Genomic DNA, 11,488 nt, shown 5'->3' with positions numbered 1-11,488 from the left:
TGCCTAAGGCCTTGGGTTGTAACCTACCCCAGTGGACTGGGTTTACATAAGACACTAAGTTTCCAGACCCCTGCCTCCAGATTCCTCTAACAAACTCTAAAGCAGTGGGTTTTGTGTTTTTTTTAAAAAAAAAAACCTTGGTACCTTTAAGATGGATGGACTTCAACTGGCTGGGGAATTCTGGGAGTTGAAGTCCAACCATCTTCTTAAAGGCGCCAAGGTTGAAAAACACACGGCTTTAACAGATTAACAGAGTTGGGAGGGGCCTCAGAGGCCATGTAGTCCAACCCCCCACTCAAGCAGGAGACCCTGTACCATTTCTGACAGATGGCAGTCCAGTCTCTTCTTGAAAGCTTCCAGTGATGAAGCTCCCACAATTCACTGTTGCATCTTTAACGGAAACTGCTTCCGTGGGTTGTGTGAACACAACTTGTGAGAGGTGAGCCGCTTTGTTAAGCTCTTCCAGCCAGGAAGCAAGTGAAGTCACCTTTAGCTATTCCTTCTTTCCACAAGCCCAATCAGCTGTGACTTTTTTAAAGGGGGGGAAAAAAAACAGAATATTCAACAATTGCACTGCTAATCCAAGCTTTTTCTCCTCCTCTTCCCTGACTCGTTTCCTCTAACTCCTCCCCCTCTGTTAACTCATCCAAGGGTTATTATAATAAACTTTCCTCTTCTTTGCTCTTCATAACAGTCTCAGAGTGCCCTGAATTCCAGGACTGCTTGTTAGATTCCCGTCCTGCATCTGAGCTCAGCTGCAGTTTCTCTTCCAGGAGCAGAGCTGATACCAAGAAAATTAAGCCAAAAACTCCTAATGAGGACTTTTAAATCAGGAAAATCCCTTTGATTTGTTGGTGAGTAAAAGGCTGTCTTCAAATTTGTTAAATATCCCTAAACCTGGAAAGCCCTGGAGGCGGTGCTTTGATTTAAGGAATAATAGTAAATCTGATTTTCACAGTTGTCTGCTTCAAAGTTATTCCCTCTTGGCACCACAGCCCTTTTAAGATTTAAGGTGAAGATTTGTGGTATTTTTCTAATGTTTGACTTTCTCTACTAGTCTGTCATATGTAGGAGATCCAAGGCATTCTGCCAACATTTCCTGCTTGCCTTAGAGCAAGCCTAGCTGTTTAACTTTCTCTAGATTCAATCAGAATAGAGTTGGAAAGGATCTTGGAAGCTTTCGAGTCCAAGCCCCTGCTCAAGCAGGAAACCCTATACCATTTCAGACAAGTGGCTGTCCAATCTTTTTTTTTTAAAGCCTCCAGTGATGCAGCACCCACAACTTCTAAAGGCAAGCAGTTCCACAGATTAATTGGTCTCGCTGTTAGAAAGTTTCTCCTTGATTCCAAATTGCTTCACTCCTTGATTAGTTTCCATCCATTGTTTCTTGTTTTATTTTTCTGGTGCTTTGGAAAATAAATTGACCCCTTTCTCTTTGTGGCAACCCCCCAAATACTGGAATACTGCTATCATGTCACCCCTTCTTTTCTTTAGACTAGCCAAACTCAAATCCTGCAACCATTCTTCATATGTTTTAGTCTCCAGGACTTTAATCATCTCAGTTGCCCTTCTCTGCCCTTTTTCCAAAGTCTCAACATCTCAACAGACTCCACGTTGGGCTTGTTGGATCTTTAAAAGGAAGTTACTAGTCCTCATTGATTTATGAGAGAAGAGCTAGTACTCATGCTCAGAGAATTCTCTAAGACCAAGCATGATCAGGCATGGAGTTCCTGATTTTTCCCAATACAAGCATAGCTAGAATCATCGAAACCCAACAAATCAATTCAGGATGCCAACACTTCCAACCGTCCTCTGCCTTCTGGTTGTGCAGATGTGTTAGACAGCCAATGACTATTTTATCACCTTGTCAGGAAAAGCTTGTCTACAGGGCAACCTTCTCTAAAAGCAGGGGGGGAAAAAACCCCAGGATACAGTTTTTATTGTTTATCCCTATTTTTACCAAAGCAATTGGCAACCTCAGGCACTAACTCTTTATAAGTCCTGGGCAGCTGCTGAGGCTAGAGATAGGGGAAAATATATATATAAAATAAAATTATCATAGTCACAGCTGTGCAGGCACCCTTGGTTAAATTTAACCACTTGTTAGTTTTTTTCCTTCAGTTCTACTGCCTTCCTGAGACAGGAGGAGTCTGGTAGCATCTTTTCCAAACAGCAAGTTTAATTAAAAGACATAAATTACCATATATAGTGTATATATATATATATACACTAGCCAATGCAGCAATATTTGGGCAGTTGGGGGTTTGAATCCTGCTTCTGTATTTTTTTTTAAAAAAAGCAGGGGATATAGACAGGGCTGTAGCAAAGCATGAAGACAAGGAACAATACAGTGAAATATTTCTTGCAAAGGATAGAATAAAAGAATACCAGAATAAGAGAGTTGGAAGGGACATTGGAAGTCTTCTCATTCAACCCCCTGCTCAAGCATTTCAGACAAATAGTTGTCCAGTCCCTTCTTTTTTTAAAAAAAAAAAAAAACTCCAGTGATGGAGCACCTACAACTTCTGGAGGCAAGTTGTTCCATTGATAAATTGTTTTAACTATCAGGCAATTTCTCCTTCGTTCTAAATTGCTTCTCTCCTTGATTAGTTTCCACCCATTGCTTCTTGTCCTGCCTTCAGGTGCTTTGGAGAATAGGTTGACCCCCACTTCTTTATGGCAACCCCTAAGATATTGGATCGCTGCTATTATGTCACCCCTAGTCCTTCTTTTCGTCAAATTAGACATGCCCAATTCCAGCAACCGTTCTTTATAGGGGAGAACAAAGCATTCAGTTTTATGACTGCATGCTTAAAATTTCATACTTCCATCTTCTCCCATCTGCGGAATGGCTGGGTTTTCAAACGTCCAAAAAATATATTTAAGCCAAGTAATGTGCAACTTTATTTGAAAGGAGACTTTTACAGTCATTGATTGCTTTAAAAATCATCTCTTTTATTCCTGATCATGCACAGAGGCGCATTATTTTTAACTCCACGGTTAATGCTGCTTCTAATTTCAGAAGGGCAGCATTGTTTGACTGTTCGAGGCAAAAATGACAGTGTTGTAGCACCTCAATGTTTCTCTTATTGTCAGCGAACTGTAAACGCAACCATTTCTGAAAAAGAAAGATATTTATAGAACCCTTCCGGAAGAAGAGCAAAAGAATAGCATTCGGTTTCCAGAATTTCCTTTTGAAATGTAAGCCATTTTGCGGTCTGTGCTGTTTTCTTCAGAAGATCTAATTCTTCTATATTAAATTGAAGCTGACAAAGTTAGAGGTCATGATAGAATTTGTACTCAGACTGCCTGAGACCCATACATGGAATTTTGCCTTAATCTGTGTTTCCTCCTGGCACAGCTCTCAAAACTCAGCATTTATTGGATGCTCTGTGCCTGAAGATAATCTAGTAAAGGGGCACATTATGTTTTGGGGGTGAATTAGTACCCACCTGGAATTTTGGAAGTGGTTCTGGATTCACAGTTGGACTTCTACAGCCTGTGTTGATGGGTGTGGTTACTCTCTAGTTACTCACCTGCTTTACCCACTTTGGAGGCTCCTATGGTTACTTTCTCTCCCTCTCCCCTCCCCCCTCTCTCTGTCTCTGTCTCTCTCCTTAAGCATTCCTCCAAAGAAAGTAATGGATCTCAGCCTCTACTACCTTTTTTTTAACCTTCCAAGAATATGCAGGAGACCACATGTGATAGATGACATTCTTGTAAACTACCATTTTCCTGGATGCTAAGGTCTCTCTCTCTCTCTCTCTCTCTCTCTCTCTCTCTCTCTCTCTCTCTCTCTCTCTCTCTCTCTCTCTGTGTGTGTGTGTGTGTGTGTGTGTGTGTGTATCTCTGTGTGTGTCTCTCTCTGTCTTTCTATCTCTCTCTCCCTGTGTGTGTCTCTCTCTGTGTGTGTCTCCCTCCCTCCCCCTGTGTGTGTGTGTGTGTCTCTGTGTCTCTCTCTGTGTCTCTCTCTGTGTGTGTCTCTGTCTCTCTCTCTGTGTCTCTCTGTCTCTCTGTCTCTCTCTCTCTCTCTCTCTCTCTGTGTGTGTGTATGTGTGTGTCTCTCTCTGTGTGTGTCTCTCTGTCTTTCTGTCTCTGTCTCTCTCTCTGTGTGTGTGTCTCTCTGTCTCCCTCTCTCCCCCCCTCTCTCTCTGTCTCTCTGTGTCTCTCTGTGTGTGTGTGTGTGTCTCTCTCTCTCTGTCTCTCTCTCTCTGTGTCTCTCTGTGTGTGAGAGAGTGAGTGTGTCTCTGTCTGTCTGTCTCTGTGTCTGTCTCTCTCTGTCTCTCCCTCCCTCCCTCCCTATCCCCCCTCCCTCCCTCTCTCTCTCTCTCCTATGTGTTCAATCAATGAATGGGATTAGTAGACAAGAACCAGAAGACAGCAGTGGTGATAGATGTAGAGGTGTCAAGCAACATCAACATCAGGAAGAAAGGATGTGAGAAGCCAGAGAAGGACCAAGGTTTGAAGGAGGCACTAGACAGGATGTGGAAAGTAAAGGCCAAAGAGGTCCCAATGCTGGAAGGAGCACTTGGGGCTGTGACTCCTACGCTGGGAATCCAACAGATTCCAGGAATGGCATCAGCGCTAGAATCAGACATTCAGAAGAGTGCAATGCTAGGAACACCTGAGATTCTACTCAAGACTTTCAGGTCCTCTACACAGACCACCCATAGGGCTGAGAAGGGGGAGAGAGAGAGAGAGAGAGAGAGAGAGAGAGAGAGAGACAGAGACAGAGACAGAGACAGAGACAGAGACAGAGACAGAGAGACTGTGTGTGTATATATACAATATGTATGTGTCTGTGTCTGTGTCTGTGTCTGTGTCTACTATACATACATACTGTACATACATACAAATACGCAGTAACAATACAAGAGAGACTTTAAAAAAATTATCAGCCACAGTCAAACTCTTTAGTAAGTAACAGTAACAGAGTTGGAAGGGACTTGGAGGTCATCTAGTCCAACCCCCTGCTCACACAGGAGACCTGTACTAGGGATTCGAACTACTGAACTGCCGACCTTTCTGATCGACAAGCTCAGTGTCTTAGCCACTGAGCCACCTAGTCAGATGTATAGAGTCAGTATAAAGCAATTATTTTAATGTGAACTGTAGTAGCTCTTTTTCAATGTTGTACTCAGCTTGGAATTTGAAAAAAACCTGGTTTTGTAACATTGCCATCATAAATTGTAATTCGTATTGAGAGATCGTTGAGGATAGAAAAAAGAAAAGAAAAAAATATTGTAGGGTGTTTAATATAATGCTAGTCATTTTTTTTTAACATCTACGAACATCAATGTATGGAAACAGCGCAAGGCACTAAGAAGTATAACAATGTAATAAGAAGGTAGGAAAATACATAACTAAGTCATGCTAAAGTATTTGGTTGATGGAGTTTCCAAGTATCGGGTTCAATGAACTCAGCACTTCCAGAGGATACTAGGTAAGGCAAGGCAAAGTGGGGGGGGGGTTGAATTTGTAGTTTAGAGTGGAAAAAAAAGTGACTTATGGATTTGATGATTAGAAAGGCAGAAAATGGGAAGATGATAAATTCATTTGTAACCACTGCAAAAAAAAAAAGGATTGGAAGTTGCTTCTTAATACGTTTTTTTTCTTTTCTTTTCTTTTTTCTCTCTGTACTCTCTTTTTTCATTTACTTGTTTTACATCTCCCTTCATTCTTTTTTTTTCTATAGCTTTATACTGTACGTTTGTCTCATATTATTGTAACTCGTATTTTAATAAAAATTCTATAAAAATCATTTTTTAGAGGAGACCAAGTAGAGGAAGGCTGGACCCAGCTGTCCTATCTGGTTAGACTCCAACCTGAAGTGGTTGGCTGAAATCACTGGAAAATAAGAAGGTTTGGGCCTGACACATCCAGCACCAGAACAGGGAAAGATGGAGAGACTTCCCCATTCACAGAGTGCTATGAAGTGGTTTGCCTGAAGCTGTTTGCAGATGTTCCTTTTCAGAACTTAAGTCCTGGCCAACCACTGGAGTGTTGTTAATGGGCTTCTCCTGAATGTTTATGCCGACCTGTAACATAGAATATTAGGATTGGAATCAGGGCTGGGCATCAAAAATCTTAGCAAGGGGTTCTCTGCCGGTTGCTGGGTGGGCATGGCCATGGTGGGTGTGGCCTAGTCGGCCTTCTGCACCATGGATTGGTGGGAGGCATTTTTGCCCTCCCCAGGCTCCGGAGGCTTTTCTCAAACCTCCGGGAGGGCTAAAACAGCCTCCCCAGGCTCCTGAGGCCCTCTGGAGGCCAGAAACGGGCCCTTTTCCAACCTTCCCAACATTTCGGTAGGCCCATTTTTCACCCTCCCCGAGCCTCCGTGCACGCCCTGCACTTACCTGCATCAAAAATGGGCCGCGTGGGGACTCCTGGGAGGGGAGGGGTGGGTGGGGCCACCCAGGAGTGGGATTTGGGAGTTCTCCGAACTGCACAGAATCTTAGCTAGAGGTTCTCCCGAACCCCTGTGAACACCCCAGCAGCCCACCCCTGGTTGGAATGGATCTTGAAGTACTTCTAGTCCAACTCCCTGCCCAAGCAGGAGATCCTACATCATTCCAGACAAACGGCTATCCAATCTCTTCTTGAAACTCTCCAATGATGGAGCACCCATCATTTCTACAATCAAGTCATTTCTACTGTCAGGACATTTCTCCTTAGTTCCAGGTTGGACCTCTCTTTAATGATCTTCCACCCATTGCTTCTTGTCCTGCACCAGAGGTGGGTTTCAGCAGGTTCTGACCAGTTCTGGAGAACTGGTAGCGGAAATTTTGAGTAGTTCGGAGAACCAGTAGTAAAAATTCTGATTGACCCCGCCCCCATCTATTCTCTGCCTCCCAAGGCCCAGCTGATTGGGAAGAAATGGGGATTTTGCAGTAATCTTCCCCTGCCACGCCCACCAAGCCATGCCACACCCACCAAGCCACGCCCACAGAACCAGTAGTAAAACATTTTGAAACCCACCACTGTCCTGCACTCAGATGTTTTGTAGAATAGGTCGACCTCCCTCCCTTTCTCTGTGACAATCACTCAAGGACCTCTGTTTTTTAAAAAATATGGCCTTTCTATCCCACCTAAATATGTAGGTTTCTGCACTACTATTCAGAAAAGCATTTCTTCTTTTTTTTAAAGTCCAATAGAGTTAAAGCTATGTTTATAACATGTGTGCATGTGTTGCGTTATTAAAATACGTAGGGAAGTCATTCAAATCACTTTTGTCCTACACACAGATGCATAAAAACACTCTTCAGTGTCATCACTTTCCCTGTTGCTAGGTAAAATATTAGTATAGTTTTAAACTCTAACCACATCCTCAAATCATGCTCAGCTATATTCTGTGTTTCTACAACACCTCCAATCAGATCAATTGCAAACGTATGCAGCTGTACAGTATTTGCATAGGATATTAGTCTTAACCATGGTTATTTTTTTGGTGGCTTTGCAGTTTACAGTGTAATTTAGACAAGAGGGTTTCCTCAATAACTAAATTAAGACTATTGGATAAACACCAGCCTCATACAATTTGGTTGGACTTAGGATATTGTATGAGTCCATCTGTGTTGGGAAGGGAATGAGTTTTCACAGCAATTGGTTGGGGTGAATTATGGCCCCATTCTTTTTTTTCTTTTTTTAAAATTTGATTTATATGCCGCCCTTCTCCGGAGACTCAGGGCGGCTTACAATGCGTTAAGCAATAGCCTTCATTCTTTTGTATATTTTATACATAGTCAGCTTATTGCCCCCACAAACTGGGTCCTCATTTAACCTACCTTTGAAAGGATGGAAGGCTGAGTCAACCTTGAGCCTGGTAAGATTCACACATTCACACATTCATTAGCATTGTCTTTCTTTGGAGCCCTTGAAGACTTCCTATAATCCTCAATTCAGGATGTTGACCCAACTAGAACTTAAATGATGGTGGGAACCTCAAGCTCTCATGAAATGATTATGGATCCCTTCTTAATTCCTTGTCTACTTCTCTACTGTCCATAGCACAGAATGGGTGACTGGGGCTTCCTGGAGAAGTTACTGGACCAGGTGCAGGAGCATTCAACAGTCATCGGCAAGATCTGGTTGACGGTCCTGTTCATCTTCCGAATCTTGATCCTGGGTCTAGCTGGGGAGTCCGTTTGGGGCGATGAGCAGTCCGATTTTGTGTGCAATACCAAGCAACCTGGCTGTACCAACGTCTGCTATGACAATGCCTTCCCTATTTCCCATATTCGTTACTGGGTGCTGCAGTTCCTCTTTGTCAGCACCCCAACTTTGGTCTATCTGGGGCATGTCATCTACCTCTCCCGACAAGAGGAGAAGCTAAAGGAACGGGAGAGTGAACTCCGGGCATTGCAAGCCAAAGATTACAAGGCGACAGCTATGTTGATGGCAGTGGAGAAGAAGATGGCCAAGATCTGTGTGGCTGAAGATGGCCGAATTAAAATCCGTGGGCCTCTGATGTGGACCTATGTCATCAGCGTGATCTTCAAGACCATCTTTGAGGCAGGCTTTCTTCTTGGCCAGTGGTACCTATATGGCTTTGTCATGCATGCTAACTATGTGTGCCAAGGTTCTCCATGCCCACACCTTGTGGACTGTTTTATGTCCCGTCCCACTGAAAAAACCATCTTCATCCTTTTCATGCTGGTAATGGGATTGATCTCCCTTGTCCTCAACATTCTGGAGCTTTTACATCTCTTTTGCAAGCACCTGGTCAAAAGGGTTAAGGAAAATGACTGTTGTTCTCCATCTTCTGCTCCCCCTCTACCCTTTGATGCCAACAGCATTGGTAAAATGCCAACAGAGCCTTATCCACCAGATAAACCCTATTTCTACCTCCCCATGTCAGACAGGCATGCTCCACCCTACCAGGGATACAACAAGCTCTCCAGTGAGCAGAACTGGGCCAATTACAACACAGAAGAAACCCTGGCCTTGCAAAACCAGATTAGTCCTCCTGATCTCTTTGCAACGGGAGCCCCCGAACTCCATCTCTCTCCAGAAAGGCAGTCCAGCCGCCCAAGTAGCAGTGCTTCTAAAAAACAGTATGTCTAGCAAGCAGCCATTTGAAGTGTAAGTTCCATGGGGGCTTCCTTGAGAGCAGCCAGGTTTCTCTCAAGGGTGTCTTCACGTGGAAGGCTCCAATATGATTCCTTACCATGGAAGAAAGAGGCTGGGCCTCAGGATTCTTCCCAGGTGCTTCCCACGTTTTTGCCACAGTATTCTACTGCCCAGGTGAAAACCAGGACTTGAAGATGGACGCAGACTGAACTTGTGAATCCACCAAAGGTGAAAAAAAAAAAAGACACATAGAACAATCTCATAGAAGCCATTGAAGTGGCTGGTTAATGGGCATTTTAAGATGCAGTGCTAAATGTTGTTTCCTGGGGAAAAACATAAGTAGTTGGGTCTGTACTTTGAGGTGTCTTGTGCCTTGCAGATCAGAAAACAGTCACTGGACCACAAAGAGAGGAGGGTAAGTAGAAGAGACACCAGCTTGGACTATCCAAACTGAGTTTCAAATTTTGGAAATAAATGCAAGCTGAATAGGAAAAGGCAGAATAAACTCAAGGAGAAACTTCTGGTATGTCACCTTTTTAGGAATGGACCTGTGAACAGGTTGAGGAAAGTCATTTATCAAGCAGATTTGTTTTCATGTTGCAGTTGTTAAACCTCTGAGCAGCTTACTTATTAAATACTGCAGCTCATCTACCGTTTGCATATTGTTCCAAGTAGGCATTAGGGAGAATAATTGCTGTTGCTGATGTTATCTTACTAAATATGACTCCTATTTAAGTATAGAGCTGATATGACTTTGCTCCTCTGGGTTACTTTATAAATGCCTTCCGTCTAACAGAGTAGAAAAGCACAGTTTCTAATCTCGCCATATTTGAAACTCCAATTTCTGTCTTCCACTGATACTGGTGAACCTTTGGTCTGCCAAGGGCTCTCTCTACATTTTTTTCCCCTTGGAGAACTTGGAGAATTTAAATCAAAACTGTTTACTATGTAAATTAACTCTCCTTTCTCAGTCTCCTTGGTGATGTAATTCCATCTCTCATTCCATCGGGACACTTTTTTGGAGATTGGCCTTCCACCAGCTAAATGCCCTTCAACCAGTTGGGGCTACAGATCCTCAAGTTTCCAGCCATACTGGTTTGAGATGCTGGGCACTGAGCACATCTTCCAGCACATCTGGAAGATACCAAATTATGAAAAGCTGCAGCAGGCACACATTTCTCTTGGTTTTAAATGGATCAGAACCTCATCAGGACTTCATTCTGATGGTTCTGTGAAGCCACATTCCTTCGTAGACAAAAGACTATTATAATTACTCATTATAAATTGTCCCATTGATGATACTCGCTAAATATTGAAAGCTATTTGGCCTTGCCCAGCGTAGCTGCTCACCCATCCTTCTCATTGCAATCATTATTTGGGCAGGGTTCTGCCAAATAGAGATTACTCCTGGATGAATAGAGATTACTCCTGGATGTTTGAGGTCAATATTGTGTTATATGTGTATTCTTATGCATCGTTGCAGTGGTCAGGCTCTCTCCTGGCTTCCTATTTGTACCTTCTTCTTTTTTATTATTATTATTATGTGTTCTAATTCTTTCACATATGACTGTAAGCACAAGCTGGATCCCTCCGTGTTAAAACCACAATCTCTCCTGCAATGGGAAAGTAATGTGAATTTTTTTTTTTTAATGCTCATATGTCAGCCTTTTCAGGAAAAAGTTCCTGCCTCTCTCTGGATTAAATCAAAAGAGCGGGGTAGTTTGGGGGGGGGGGGTTGTGTGTTTGGAACTGCAAAAATACATGTTCTGGAAACTGGCTTTTGTTGCTGCAGGTGAGAAGCTTGTGATGGTTATAAAAATAGGATGGCTCTCCAGCTTCAATCAAGAGCAAATTGTGATAGGAGGAGATAGGGGGGCAAGGACCATTTTTTTCCCCCATCTCTACTAAACTGTTTCTGATAACTAAGCTGTGAAAAGGAGATGGTTGGATGTAGAGAACTCACCTGTGTGCCTTTGATGGAGATGTCTCAGATCAACATGGCCAATTAAGAAGCTGGCTTCACATCCCCAGTCCATAACCAACGTTCACACTTGCAGGGTGCAAGATGGAGGGCTATGGGGTATGCACTCTGTGTTTGTGTCCTGTTTGTTTGTTTTTTTCTAAATAAAAAGAATCTTTTTTATATAAATAAAATGAAAAATTGTAAGACTGTTCTGTGGGTCATATAGTACACCTTGCATCCGATATAAAATTTATTTATTTATTTATTAGTCATATTTCTATGCCACCCACTCTCCGAGGACTCTGGGCGGCTTACAGCAAAGACAGTATACTAAATGGCATATTGCCCCCCAACAATCTGGGTCCTCATTTTATCCACCTTGGAAGGATGGAAGGCTGAGTCAACCTTGAGCCGGTGAGATTTGATCCGCTGATCTGCTGAACTAGCAGTCAGCTG

The 11,488-nt window shown here is 43.0% G+C and overlaps 1 protein-coding gene across 2 annotated transcripts; it reads left to right on the top strand.

Moving 5' to 3' along the window:
* The first annotated feature begins 684 nt into the window (after window positions 1-684).
* GJA4 (gap junction protein alpha 4) lies at window positions 685-11,230 on the top strand. Of its 2 annotated transcripts, XR_004590674.3 has the most exons (3): window positions 691-854; window positions 8,008-9,484; window positions 10,862-11,230. XR_004590674.3 is itself a non-coding variant. In XM_034413379.3 (2 exons), the coding sequence occupies exon 2, from the start codon at window positions 8,014-8,016 to the stop codon at window positions 9,061-9,063; it is 1,050 nt and encodes a 349-aa protein (XP_034269270.1). In that variant the 5' UTR covers window positions 685-854; window positions 8,008-8,013; the 3' UTR covers window positions 9,064-11,230. The 2 variants fall into 2 exon arrangements, 1 of the variants encoding a protein (XP_034269270.1); XM_034413379.3 differs by having other exon boundaries at window positions 685-854; window positions 8,008-11,230.
* The last annotated feature ends 258 nt before the right edge of the window (window positions 11,231-11,488 follow it).

The sequence above is a fragment of the Pantherophis guttatus genome, chromosome 10, assembly GCF_059756535.1.
Source record: "Pantherophis guttatus breed Tessera chromosome 10, ASM5975653v1, whole genome shotgun sequence".
NCBI lineage: Eukaryota > Metazoa > Chordata > Lepidosauria > Squamata > Colubridae > Pantherophis > Pantherophis guttatus.
The sequence above is the reverse complement of the archived record's forward strand: the minus strand, read 5'-3'. Positions and strand labels throughout refer to the sequence as shown.

Coding starts and splice junctions, on each gene's coding strand:
- GJA4 (XM_034413379.3), top strand. CDS start 8,014: ATGGGTGACTGGGGCTTCCTGGAGAAGTTACTGGACCAGGTGCAGGAG.